This window comes from Rhineura floridana, chromosome 3 (genome assembly GCF_030035675.1).
Source record: "Rhineura floridana isolate rRhiFlo1 chromosome 3, rRhiFlo1.hap2, whole genome shotgun sequence".
NCBI lineage: Eukaryota > Metazoa > Chordata > Lepidosauria > Squamata > Rhineuridae > Rhineura > Rhineura floridana.
In genome coordinates this window covers 45,467,364-45,482,124 of record NC_084482.1, presented here as the reverse complement: position 1 = coordinate 45,482,124, position 14,761 = coordinate 45,467,364, and the positions used below count along the sequence as shown (strand labels likewise).

At 42.4% G+C, this 14,761-nt stretch overlaps 1 protein-coding gene across 16 annotated transcripts in view; it reads left to right on the top strand.

Moving 5' to 3' along the window:
- LOC133379763 (cholesterol transporter ABCA5-like) overlaps nt 1–13,634 on the top strand; it is a 108,457-nt gene extending 94,823 nt beyond the window's left edge. For 14 of the 16 annotated variants that reach the window (XM_061615656.1, XM_061615657.1, XM_061615644.1 and 11 more), the window contains 5 exons: nt 4,553–4,672; nt 4,809–4,958; nt 6,992–7,071; nt 7,746–7,801; nt 8,368–13,634. In XM_061615656.1, coding sequence (XP_061471640.1) covers nt 4,553–4,672; nt 4,809–4,958; nt 6,992–7,071; nt 7,746–7,801; nt 8,368–8,472 — 511 coding nt within the window. In that variant the 3' untranslated portion in view covers nt 8,473–13,634. The remainder of the gene's footprint in view (nt 1–4,552; nt 4,673–4,808; nt 4,959–6,991; nt 7,072–7,745; nt 7,802–8,367) is intronic. The other 2 variants (XR_009761256.1, XM_061615659.1) reach the window with 2 other exon arrangements.
- Nucleotides 13,635–14,761: the final 1,127 nt, after the last annotated feature.

Genomic DNA, 14,761 nt, shown 5'->3' with positions numbered 1-14,761 from the left:
AGGTGGCCTCCAGCAACAACAGTACTTATGCCATCCCAGTGGAGAATTGGCTGCTCCAGTTCTTCAGGGTCCAGAGGGCCATTACAACAGATTCTTGGGTGCTCAACTCCATTGTTCAAGGTTATGCTGTAGAACTGCAGCAAACCCCTCCCGCAAGATTTCTGCCATCTCCCATGTCCTGATCTCCAGAGAAGCAGTCGTGGTAGCAGCCATTCAACACCTTCTGCACATCTGGTTAGAATCATAGAATAGTAGAGTTGGAAGGGGCCTATAAGGCCATCGAGTCCAACCCCCTGCTCAAGGCAGGAATCCAAATCAAAGCATTCCCAACAGATGGCTGTCCAGCTGCCTCTTGAATGCCTCCAGTGTCAGACAGCCCTCTACCTCTCTAGGTAGTTGGTTCCATTGTTGTATGGCTCTAACAGGAAGTTTTTCCTGACGTTCAGTTGAAATCTGGCTTCCTGCAACTTGAGCCCATTATTCCATGTCCTGCACTCTGGGACAATCGAGAAGAGATCCCAGCCCTCCTCTGTGTGACAACCTTTCATGTACTTGAAGAGTGCTATCATATCTCCCCTCAGTCTTCTCTTCTCCAGGCTAAACATGCTCAGTTCTTTCAGTCTCTCCTCATAGGGCTTTATTTCCATTCCCCTGATCATCCTTGTTGCCCTCCTCTAAACCTGTTCCAGTTTATCTGCGTCCTTCTTGAAGTGTGGAGACCAGAACTGGATGCAGTACTCAAGATGAGGCCTAACCAGTGCTGAATAGAGGGGAACTAATACTTCATGTGATTTGGAAACAATCTGTGCAATTGAAAAGTAGATCCTGTAAACCTTTACTCCGGACTCTACTCCATTTTGTTCATTGCTGCCAAAATAGATGTTTCATAGAGGGCCACTGGTCTTGAGGTTTTTCAATCAATTTGTCAAATATTGCAGTTCAATATGGAGTCCCTGAACACAATTCTGAAGATGCTGTGACTGGAAGATTACTTGGTGTCCATCAACCTGAAGGAAGCATGCCCTCATGTGCCTATTCTCCCTCATAATCGGAGGTATCTCTGTTTTCCTACAGTCAACATCGCTTCCACTAACAGACTCTCCCATTTTGTCTCTTGTCAGTACCAAGAGTTTTTGTATAGAACATGGTTACGCTGGTGTCTCACCCCTTCATGGTATCCATATCTATCCATATGTAGATGACCTTCTGGTTGGGGTGGAGAGTCAGTCTCGGAACATGGGCCATGTACAAAGAAGCCTTGACTCCCTGAGAGACCATGGATTCTTGATCAACAGGGAAAAGTCACCTCATCCCATCCTGAAGGCTGCAACATCTGGGGGTCATGTTGGACACTTTCCAGTGCCACATTTTCCTTTTGCAGGAGTGGATATAGACTATCATGGAGGCATCAAATTCCTTGATGTGGTGTCCTTCTGTGTACCTTGTTCCTTGCAAAGGCGTTGCATCTATTCATTTCAACCATCAGTATAGTTCTCTGGTTTCACCATCATTTCCAAACCCTCCAGTGGGAGTTGCTCCTGTGTCTACTGGACATTGCCAGCCCTCAACATCACCTCATCCTTCTGTCTCTTCAACTCAGAACATCTCTTCTGTAGTGAACCTGCCCATGAAATCTGCAGAAGGGGACTCCCTTTCAGGGTCCTCCAAACACCTTAATTATCACTGATGCCAGCTTGCAGGCTGGGGGTCCACTACAACAATAAGTTCATTCAGGAGTTTTAGACTCATGCGGAGGCCAGCCACAAAATAAATTAGCTAGAGCTCAGAGTAGCTTGTCTGGGACTGCAACTCTTCTGCCATGTTCTCCTCCACACTGACAATACCACCATGAAGGCCCACACCACAGGCAGGGGGGAAAGAGGTTCAGAAGCCTGCAGGAGGAGTTGATGTTACTATTCAGTTGGGGTAAACAACGCCTCTTCTGGTTGCTGGCAGAACACCTAAGTAGCAAATTAAACATGATATTGAACTGGCTTTGTCTGCAACAGATTGCACCTTGGGAATGGAAGTTGCACCAACAGTTGTTCTCCCAGCTCCAGTTGCACTTTGAGACTCTCTGGGTGGACCTTTTTGCATACCCACTGGACAGTCAGCTGCCCCGGTTCTTCACCCAGTACTGGTTGTCAGAGGCAAAAGCAGTGGATGCCCTGAGAGCCTTCTCTGGGCTTTTTCTCTGGTTCCCCTTTGGGCGTAAATGATTCCGATTGCTCTGTATGGACCCTGCCAGCCATGGTTCTTGAACCTTATTTTTATGTCCATAGAGGTCACATGAGAACTACCAATACACCTGGATCTGTTGTCCCAAGGGCCATCTTGGTATCTGGATCCAGGGTGGTTGTGGCTAACGGTGTAGCACTTGAGCGGCACCATCTGAGTCAATCCAGGTTCTCTTGAGAGGTTGTTGATACCATCCTTGCATCTTGCTAACAGTCTACAATATGCATTTACCAAAGCACTTGGAAAGTCTTTGCTGCTTGGTATGCTACTCAGAACGTTTGACCTTCAAAAGTCTCCATTCAACAGGTATTGGCATTTCCTCATAGGTGTTTGAAGTTGGGTTTGCAGCCTAATACATCATGCATCAGCAGGCGTCTGCCATTTTGTCCTCCAAATCTTCAGGTCCAACTTGGTCACATCCTATGCTGAAGCGTTTCCTGGAGGGTGGGGGGGCTTTGCTTTCTTCTCCACCTGCAGTTCACTGGTTTCCCTCTTGGAGTTTAACAAAGTTCTTCAGCCTGTTTTTGAACCTCTCCAAAAGATCCCTCTGTGTGTGCTGTCTTACACGGTCCTCTTTTTTCTAGCTGTTACAACAATGTGCTTGGTATCTGAACTAGGAGCCCTATCTACTGCCAGACCCCTGTGTATTTTTCAGGAGGATTATGTGATCCTTTGTACAGATCCTTCATTTTTACCTAAGGGGAATACATGCTTCCATCATAACCAAAACATCATCTTGCCTTCCTTTTGTCCTAGACCAGTCTATCCCCTCAAGAAGGACTGACTCACTTGATGTTTTGCAGGCCCTCAAGATTTACCTTAATCAGGCTAGATATTTCAGGATGTGCTCTTTGCCTCCTTCTATCCATGGACATTGAAAAAAAAGGTTTCTGCTATTAACTTGATTGAGGGCCTTAGTATTTCCTTGGCCTACTAATCTCTCAAGGGGGCCACGTAACAAAACATCATGGCTTATTCCACTAGATCTGCTTCAAACATGACACCTTTCACTTCCAATGCTCCACTAGTTGATTTTTGTAGAGCTGCCACCTGGTCCATACCAAACACCTTCATAAAACACTTTAAACTGGACTTGTATGCTTATGCTGATGCCGTCTTTGGACAGTGTATATTGTAACAGCTAGTTCTGCAGACTTCGGATTTTTCCTGGTGGGATCCATGCTACTGAGATTGATTTGGTACACCCCACCTGATGGCCTGACACACATGGAAAACAGAATGTTTGCCTCACCTGAACAGTGGTTTTCATAGGTGTCAGGCCACCAGATCTCTCCCTACTGTATACTGGTCTGCATAGTTTCTTTTTGTAAAATGTATATTGGATTTGCGTGCTATTCCTTAGTGCCCTGTTTATTTCCTTCCAAGCTAAGAATGAATGTTTCAGTATTGTTCATTTCCAGTGGAACTTCTCTTATTGTTAATTACATGTTCATTCTGTAGTCAAGGATGTGTACACTTTCTGCTCCTTAAAATAGCTGTGTTTTCTTGTTTGCTTTCTCTTGTGTCTTGTGTGTGAGTGCTAGAGGGGTCCTGGGTCGGTCTCATCATGAATGGACTAGAGTGAGAACCAGAAGGGACTGTATGCTCCTTGACTCTGTATTCATTTCCTGCCATTAGATGGCCAAAAAAGCTGTTTACCTATCAAAACCACCATTCAGGTGAGACCGATAGTCTGATTTAATTAATTAAATGATGTCCCACCCCAGCTGCATCACTTTCGAGGCAGCTAGCAAAACCCATTAATTTAAAATAAATGCAACACAAAATAACACCAGATTTTGTTGAGGTAGCTGCCATTCCTCCTCCTCAGAATGTCCAGGATAATTTTGGGCAAAAGAAAATGGCAGCTGGTAGCTGTCTTTGGGAAGCCCAGCTACCTCTGCCACCTCAGAAGCAACAAAGGTTTAAAAATAAAGACCTGTGCTGCCACTACCCATAGCAAATACCAGTCTCTTAAGGGCCGTCCCATTAATTATCAAGACAAAAGTTATTTTTGAGAACTATTGGCTCAGCAATACCTGCTAGGAATTATTTCAATTTTTGCACACATCCCAACAAAAGGATTTATCAGAGTATTAAGTAAATTGTAGCCTATGGCCAGGTGTGCTGGGCCTAGCTGTGCCAAAACGTTTGGGTAAAGAGAAACAATGTGGGTGGTAGTGGACGATTTGTCCTTCCTAGCATCTTCACCTTTGTGGAAGGTCTGCACAGACTGCACAGAGAAATACCAAAACATTTGAACTGTTTACAGGCTAGCCACTCCGCTATTCTCATTATTTATTACATTTTACAGGAAAGCAATTCGTGCAGCCTTTAAAAGTAAAGACAGAGCAGCTATTCTGACAACTCATTATATGGAAGAAGCAGAGGCTGTGTGTGATCGAGTCGCAATCTTGGTGTCTGGAAAGTTAAGGTATCTCCTCAGCATATTGGGGCGTCTTGAATAAAAACATCCTAGATTTTTGTATTAAAAGAACATAAAGATTTGACATTAAGTTTACTTTTGCCTTACTGTCTATCTTTTGTACTCCTCCCCCAAATACTGATAGATGTATTGGCACAGTTCAACATCTCAAGAGTAAATTTGGCAGAGGATATTTCTTAGAAATGAAATTGAAACATGTGCCAGATACACAGAAGAAGGAGCATCTTCAAAGGGAGATTTTGCGCATTTTTCCAAATGGAAGTCATCAGGAAAGGTAAAAGGGAATAGTTACAAAAGATATGAGTATTAAAAGAATAAGGAAGCTTGGTTTCCTCCAAGCTTCTGGGCTCAATTCACCACATAAAGGGTGGCTTATTACGCTCAACATGGGAGTGGGGAAGAGTGAGGGTTCGTTGGTTGGCTGGCAGCAAACCTGGCTACAGTGGCACAGAACTTAGCCCACAGCTTGGACTCACCACATGTCCCACCTGCCAACTAATCAGCTCTGCAAACATGTAGCTTTGGGGAGAGATCTCAGAAAGAGACTAGAGTGGGAACTTCTCTTCCCAGTCTCCTCTTGAGTAATAAATTGGGCCCTGATCAGTCAATGCTTTCTTGCCTGTCCTCCCTCCGATAATATACTTACTATTGTAAAGATAGTTCTTTGTTTGTTATAGACCCAGAGTGGCCTCTGGTTGATGGGGCTGACCAAATTTTATTTGGCTGCGTAACAGGCAGCTAATCTGACTAGTTTGCTTTTCTCTTTGCAAATGACATTGATTGGAACTTCTTTCTATAGGACTCTCATTGCTTTGCTATATTGAAACTGGTTCAGTGTTAGAAATAAGCTGATAAAACATATAAAAGCTCTAGTCTGATTCAAAACTAATGTGTATTCAGCTGTATGAAAACTAGGGATAGGGGAGAAATTTGATCAAGTTCAAGGGAAAGGTACCAAATTTGCACTTTTTGGAACATGATTCGAAATACTACCATCCTTCAAAATTCACAGTTCTTTGAATTTTGCAATGCAGTTCTCCAGCCAAGTAATGTGTGCAAATATTTAAAGTTTGATAGAAACTATGTTGGCTATAGGTACATTCTTACACTGCAAGGTTTTTTTTGCCTATTGAAATTGCCTTCAAGTTGATTCCGACTTATGGCGAACCTATGAATAGGATTTTCATGGTAAGCGGTATTCAGAGGGGGTTTACCATCGCCTTCCTCTGAGGCTGAGAGGCAGTGATTGGCCCAAGGTCACCCAGTGAGCTTCATGGCTGTGTGGGGATTCGAACCCTAGTCTCCCAGGTTGTAGTCCAACACCTTAACCACTACACCACACCTTAAACACTAAAAATAGCATACAAAGATGCATTTATATTTCAGAAAACTGCTTTGCAAAAATGTGTAATTGGGCAAAATTGCATACAAAAATGTGTTTTTAGGAGAAATTAGCACTAAAACGCTGATGAATTTTCATGAGGATTAAAACAAACCTGCAAATTGCTGCAGAAATGTGGAAAACTGAATTTTGAACTTTGAAGACAGTTAGGAAACTGCAGCTGGTGCATAATTCAGCAGCCAGACTGCTCACCGGGACAAAATGCCGAGCACATAACACCAATTCTGGTGCAGTTGCACTGGCTACGAATAAGCTTCTGGGCTCAATTCAAAGTGCTGGTTTTGACCTATAAAGCCTTATACAAGTCAGAATCCTAATATCTCAAGGACCACCTCTCCCTATATGTACCAACCCGAACCCTGTGCTTGGCATCGGAAGCCCTTCTTTGTGTGTCCCCCTCCGAAGGAGGTGCAGAGAGTGGCAACACAAGAATGGGCCTTCGCAGTGGTGACCCCCCCCATTTGTGGAACACTCTCTCCAGAAAGATACACCTGGCACCATCATTATGCATCTTCAGGAGCCAGGCAAAAATATTTATCTTCTCCCAGGCATTTGGTTCTTAACTTTGGAAGGCTTTAGAGGGCTTCTGCTGTGTAGCCTTCCTAAGAAGGGTTGCTCCATCATCAGATATACTTTTAAAAAAACGATATTTTTTACTTTTCATTTTTATTAACTGTAAGTCACTTCAAGTGCACTTGTGTAGAAAAGCAACAAACAAATGTAATAAATAAATAAATAAATTTAAAACAGGAAAAATAAGAAACTGAGCAAACCAAAATTGAGATCCATCCCTAATGATCATATTGTACAAAAATGCTTAACTTCTGTAATGTTTACTCAAGCCACTTGTGATTGTCATTTCTGCTTAGTGGTATGTACTCATGTGTATTTTGTCTTTGTTGCAGTTTTGCATCTATTTTGGCTTATAAAATTCCAAAGGAAGATGTCCACTCGCTTGCACTATCTTTTTCTAAACTGGAGGAAGGTGAGATAATCATTTACTAAGTAGAACCGCCATCATTTGATTCTCAGTTATCCATCCAAACCTCCTGATAATCTAACTTTACCCTGCCAACTCCCCCACACCTAATCATGTCTCATAAAAATATAATTTTCTATATATTATATTCCTTCATCCAAACCAGTCTGATATATGAGATTTTGCTTCAGTAGGTGTGTTGCCTTCCTGACTTGCCTTTGTGGGGCACAGTAAAATCAGATAACTTTTTGATTATTTAAAGAAGTACAGGATTTCCTCTTGATACATTAATGTGCCATCTCCTCACAGCATACACTATGTTTGACTGATGCTCACATCTTTAAACATTAAAGTCTTCTGGAGGCTCCTAATGTACGTTTGAGATGTGTATCATGCCTCAATACATACAGTAACTTTCCTGGCTACTGGAATGCTAAGGAACAGCTGAATATATGTACAGTACTTCCGAGATGGCTGTGTATATATATGCCAGAACCTTATAGGAGCCTTATGATATGCACATTTTAGTGTTTATGACCTTCAGATGAATCAAACTGTTTCCCATTTTTACTGGTATCAAGAGAGATAATGTGTCATTTTAAAGTGCATGCCCCTATAAAGTAATTTTGATGCTTAACTACTATTGAGGAATAAGGAGTTCTTTTTAACATTTTTAACAGCAAAACATGCTTTTAATGTTGAAGAGTACAGCTTCTCTCAAGCAACACTTGAACAGGTAATTTAAACAGACTTTTTTTTTAAATGCAACCTACAGAACATAGTGGTTCATGGTTTTCAAATTTATCTTTATTTTATGTAATCAAATATAGTCATTTACATCTATAAATTAGCTTTTACAGAAAACATTGTTACATTTATTATTATTCACAGCTGTCATTTTGTGATTATTTTATAGCTTTCTAACTTCACAAAATATTTATTAATTTAACATTGACTCAGTTCACACGTAACTTTAAGCCAAACCATGGTTTAGCACGAACAAGCAAACATGCCAGTTCCTGGAGTGAAGATCATGGCCATAGCACTCCTTCCTAGTCCTGCTGATGCTGCACTAACTGGGGCTGAGCCATGGTTTGGCTTAGTGGTACATTCAAACCTGTACTTATGGTTTATCTTGCTCCAAACAAACCAGAAGCTGTAACCAGGTCTATTCTTGGTTTACTGCTGTGGAGCTTTGGAACTTTGTACTATCTTGGGCTGCCATTTTGCCTGCAGGTAAGCAAGATTCACATAGATTGTGATTGTAATTTAATATGTTCATGAAACTCTTACTCATTTTAGGTATTTGTGGAACTTGCCAAAGAGCAAGAGGAGGAAGACAGCAGTTTTGGAACACTAAACAGCACACTTTGGTGGGAACGAGCCCAAGAGAGAGTTGTTTTCTGATCTATCCCACGGTGTAGAATTCAGCTGTTTCATTCTTCAGGGTTTTTTAAAGGATTGTTTTTGTTGTTTTTGATTGTTTCCTTCTTTTGGAATGTTTATGAGCACAGTGAATTGGAAACATATTCCCAAGTGATTCAGAGTATAAATAATACATTCCATCTAAAAATGTGAAATTGAGCCTATTCACCTTATTTGCCTTACATACATCAACATTATAAATTTATTTTTTACCTATGATGTGCTCTTTTTATGTAAAATGTTTTGTACTGATGGCAGAAGTGGGCAATGTAGAATTTAATGATTTGGGGGCAATTTATGCTTTCTATTCTAAAATTTCATACTAAATTTCACTAGTCATACAGTATGTAAAATCTTGATTATTAGATGACAACTACAGATATTTTTTAAAATACCTGATTACAAGGCCTTTAAATGTACTGCATTTTATGAAACTTTTCAAAAACCACTTTCTGAAGAAGTTGTAGGAACTTTTGTGACATCATTTAACAATCTGCAGTATAATCTTGATTGGTTTATATGGACTTTTTTGGAACATTTTGCTAAAGGCCATGTTGACATCTTTCCAAGTTACCCTGTAAATCTTATCATAATTTTCTTTTGCACACATTTTTATGCAAGTTAACTCATAGGAGTAAGTGGTTCTCTAAACTACCCATCGTTTAGCAGTTTTTATTTAGGTGGCACATAACTCAGGTACACCTTAACTTGTAATAAGCCACTAAATAGAATACTTAGCATTTATTTAATCCAACTCTTTAAAAAAAACTCACAATGATATTTTCTTGGTACATGGTACATTTAATTCTCAAGTTGATCTTACTGTGCAATCCAGTAGGGAAATCTGCCAAGAGGAAGGAATGTTATCAATCTGGCATCACAAAATCCACTCCATACAAACCCCGTTGGATGACAGCTGAGAAAAAGGAAACAAATGCAGCAAAAGGCGAAAGGACTCACCCATAGCATTCATGGTAACCCTGCCCACAGCAGCAAATCAAGACGCAGCTTCCAACAAGCATGGCTAATCTACCTACTACACACACTACCAATCAGGGACATGTATGCACGACACCCACAGCTGCTGCAACATCGTAAACAGACACATGGTGCCACCAGTCCTGCAGCAAGGTGGAAATCAACACCCCCTCATTGCCACTTCAGGATTCCAATCACAGCACTCACAGAAACACATGACAACAGCCTGATCAGTGCAGCCTGATCCCCCACCCCAATGGCTGCTATCCAAGAACCCACCCCCCCGCATCAGACATATTAATACTAATATCCAGCCCACCATCCCTAGGCCTGGACCACCCTCTCCCAAGTTGCTAGGAGTGGAGCCCCTGCCTCAGATGTTTGAGGCAGTGTCTCCTTCTCAGTCTGCTCAAGATCTAGGCCCAAAGGCATCATCACATGCATGAGTGCTGGTCAGGTACCACCCAATGGTTGGGGAGTGGTGTCACAGGATCCTGGGCAGGTAGCTGGTGGATGGCTATCCACCATGTTCACAAGGGCTGCTGGGCCTCAAAGGAGAAGCATGCCAGCAAGCAGAAGAGATGGAAGGGGCAAATGAGGCCTGGGAAAGTGCCAGGCATAGCCGCTGGAGCTCCCCTCTGTGGTACAGGGAGGAACCCCCAAAGCCAGAGAGAGACCTCATGCCCACCTCCGGGGCTCAAGTCAAATGTAAAGGAAGGGATGTCCAGCTGTGATGGTCAGATGACTATCACAATCACAGACACAACTTTCTCTGCTAGCTGGCATGACACCACCACCTCTATCCCCTGTGAGAACCACAGGAATCCAGCAATAGGTATATGCTCTGATTGTCACCTATATCTTTGGAAGAGGCCAGGATCAATCAGAATTGGCATCTACAAAAGCCACCTACACCACTTGCAAGACCCACCTGTAAGGGTCTTCGGTGTCACCCACTGTGCACTTCACAGGGCACAATTGGGGTAAGGATCTTTTTCTCAGCTCTCAAGGCTCTGTCCAAAGCCTGCTCAAAGGCCATGCTGGAGTGGATCAGCTCCCAGGCTCACTCTCTTGCTTGAAGACAGAATCTGCTTGTGAGACAGTGGGAGCTGTAGGCACCGAACTTCTCAGCTGTGTTTACATACCACTTCCTCATCTGCTGGGTCTGTACCACTATTGCAAAAATCTGTCTTACGATCAGACACTATGAGTTGATACACTTTGAGTTGGCCTTTTCCTCAGGTCATCAGTTCAACTCAAACCATTTGCACCTCCTGAAGGACCCTCCTCTGTTCCCTCCATGGCATCTAGGACATATCCAAACAATGCTACTGGAGCCAAGCAGGCTCTCCCTGGGGTTCCCACATCATTCTGCTCATCACACCATCACCCGTAGGGAAACAGGACAGCCGATCTCCTTTCCAGTAACCTCTAGGGGCAGCCATATTTTCTCTGTACAGTTTCCTTGTTTGTACTGGTGCCCTTTGCCCTGTGCTGAGGCTGTACCATGCATTAGTAGACTTTTTACTATTGGTGTGTAGCACATCCGTCTAGTCTACAATTCCCAACCTATCTGGCAATGATATATTGCAGCACAGGATGATATATGTTATGGTTCAACACAGTCCAACAGCAGCCAAGAATGCTCATGGGAATCCCTAGCACTGAGGATATATTTCCTATCTGACTTGGCAAATGAATAAACAAGACACTGAACAATTCAGTTTTATTTTATCTTTGAAGCATAGATTGGTGCCTCAATAGACAATGGAAATGGTGGTTGTGTTTCTATTCTGGTGAGATTGTGACAGATAGTAGCCTGACTGCAGCAAGGACTATGGGTCCTTCACACAGGTGGGGCCTGTGGTTTGGCAGCCCACAAATATAAGAAGGTTGGAGGAGGAGCTACTGATAGTTGACACTGGTGCACTTTGAAAGTGTACCTGGATGCAGCAGTGGATGCTGAGTGAGGAAAGTGAGGTTTTGGGCAGTGCCTCCCAAGTGTTTGCATGGCAACTGCATCAATCATGTCTTCTATCTATGGAGGGAGGGGAAGCATGTGCAGATTTTTAACTTTTTGCTGTGAGTCTCCTTGGAGTGTAGCAAGAGGTCTCATGCTTACGTAGACATGGCTATGATTCTGCTAAATCAACACACGCTTGTGAGAGCTGACTGTTGGGGATGGGGAGCACATGATGGGCTAACACATCCCCTTACCTTTGTGTGGCACTGGCCCAAGTGAGCAGAGTGTTGTTGCTGTGGTCTTTGTATTGTGTCTCCGGAACGACATACAGATATGTGTTAGTTTGGTGTACTTGCATCTGCAACCTGAACTGGGTAAGAAAGATGGGGCCTGGTAGTCCTTGGGTGGGGATGGGGGGCCTGTTGAAGGGTGTTTCCACTTTCCTCAGCATCTCTTCAGCTGGGGACTTGAGCTGTTCAGCAGTTTCCTACACAGACATGTTTCCCCTTTTTCCTGGTCTAACCTTGATGGGGGCTCTCCTGCACTACTGTTCTGTAGTGGTGTTTGCTGCTGGGTCATGTTGTCCAAAGAGCTGCTGCAGGGTGCCTGTTTGGGATGGAAGTCTGATAATACCAGTAGCATTGTTGTTTTGCCCCATGAGCTGTAGAGGCAAACTTTGCTCAAAGTGCCTTCTGTTTATTTTGGTGCAAAGTGCCCTTTCACCAGAACCCCCCTCTCCCAATTCAGAATCCACACAGCCAGAGTATGTGAAACATAGCCACATGCCGTTCAACTTATCTGAGTAGCGTTTGGTGTGTGCAGGTTTTATATCCTGCCAGTGTACTGCACTAATTGACAGTTGTGTTCTGCTACATCCAGAGTGCTCCTATGCTGGTATGGGATTTGATGGGAAGAGTAGGCTGCATGGGAAGTTTGGTTTTTGCACATTCCATTGTGATTTATGGTGTTTGTTTCCTTTCTGCCAGCACTTTCGATGGCATAGGATTTGCCAGGTTGTAAAGGCATTGCCAGTGGCTGATGGGGTTTGGATGTGGGTGAACTGTGTCTGTCCCGAACCACCTCCATTCCTCAATCAATCAGCACCTAGCCTGTGGGCTTTTCACCAGGTTAATTACCAGCAGTTGTATCTTCTGCCCTCTCTGGTCTCCATGGGCGAGGAGACATGTTTCTGACAGCTTGGGCCCTCTCCACCAGTGCTGGCTCCTGGCCCTGCATCATCCTGACCACTTCCAGCCAGCAGATCTAGGGAATGCATGATTTTAGAGTCTACATTGTCAGCTTGCTAATTGCATTAATGACTGGTGCATTTATGCTCTAGGCCAGGGGTGGCCACTCTGTGGCTCTCCAGATGCTGCTGAACTACAGCTCCCATCAGTCTCAGCCAACACAGCTCATGGTCAGGGATAATGGGAGCTGTAGTCCAGCAGCATCTGGAGAGCCACAGAGTGGCCAACCCTGCTCTAGGCCCTTTCCACAAGCCCTTTCCCTCATGGGTTATATGGGCTGAATACCAGTCACAAGATCTATATCACATGTAAGATGGGTATACTCAGCATTTCACTAGCTTAGAAGAGATATTTCTGCTTGGGTCAAATCACAGAAATACATTTTAAGGCTGCAATTTCATACTCACCTGAGAATGTCCCATTGAACTCAGTTGGGCTTACTTCTGAGTAAACATGTTTCAGATTACATTGTAAACCATTCTGAATCACTTGTTATTCAATAAAATCCAAATACGTGACCCTCTTTATAAGGCTGCCAACTATATAAATAGTTGTTTTGAAAGGTAAGTCTAAATTGTGTCACTGTTGCAAGTTGCACAGAAAACTATACTACATGTACATGTACATTGAAATAGTTTGCACAAATAAACTGGTTTCTTTCACTTTTACAAATGCAGACTGTGAAAACCAAATGGATAAATCTTTATGTACATTACTTATTAACATATAGCATGTTAATTCTTTGCATTGTCGTGGTTATTTTTGTAGTTTCAACACTTCAAGATCTACCATGTGTTTGGTGGGCTATCTTTTCTGTGTTCAGTTTCCTAGACAGTGAAATTGTAGCCACACACCCCAAAACCTTGTACTTAGCATTGTGATTATGATAACTATGGCACAACAAAAATGCAGCTTTTCCAATATCGCTGGAATATATAATAAAGATTTATGTTTCATATAGCCATACTTGAATGTAATCAATTTATGTTTAGGATGTAAAAAGAATAAATTATCTAAAAATGATAACATGGATATCACCATGATCACATCCCTAATGGAAGCTGAATTCCAAACAAAGGCAGTATATATACCTGTACTTATGAAGTTAAAGATTACTGACCTTTGACTAAGCTCTTACAGTATGAAGGTTAAACAGTGGGTTCTAGTAGATTTGCTTTTGTTTGAACATACACTCTTCCAGAAACTTGATTTTTCCATTAAGTTCCAGAGACTAACAGCACATGCTACTTGGTTCTGACTTTGCTGCACAGTTGAAACACTAAACAAAGATGTGAAAAATTTGGTGAATATATAACAAATGGACCCTTTCTTTCCTCTCCAAAATCTTCTTGCTATAAAATCATGTTACTTTTGATGTTTAAAGGCTGCTTCTCATGCACAATTTTCACATGCAGGACTTCTCATGCTTTTCCTGTTTAAGGAAAATTGTAAGATGGGAAGGATTTTTATAAAAGTCAGACACAGCTATTCTGAGCTATGCCTTGTATCAGCAGTGTACCAAAGTTTACCTTTCTGTGCTTTACGGAGCTTCCAGACATGGGCTTAATACTACAAACAGATAATTGGTAACAGGTTGTTTTTTTTTAACTGGGCAGATTTTCCTCAGAAAGGATAAATCTGGATTAAATGGGAAACAATTTTGATGCCAAGGATAGTGTGGGGCCTGGGAAAAACTTGCATGCATGAGAAGCACCCATCCCACAATCTAGATGGGTGCTTCTAGAAGCATTTTACTGTGTAAAAAAAATTGTCAGCTCAACTGACTTATATCATGCATATCTATGAAATCTCATGGGGGATAATTAACCTGTTGCATACTGGATTAAAGATAAGATCCATATAGGACCAATTCCATCTAAAACCAATTGCCAGAGTGGTAGCCATGTTTATCTGTTGTAGCAAAAGCCAGAGTCTTGTGGCATCCTAGTTACAGTATATATTGCATTGGGGGTGGGGAGATATTGTAAACAATGAGTTCAGAGGGAAATGAAGTACAGACAGTGATAATTACATAATTACCAGGGGTCATTCACAAATCATGTGATAAAAAATACTTTGTCCA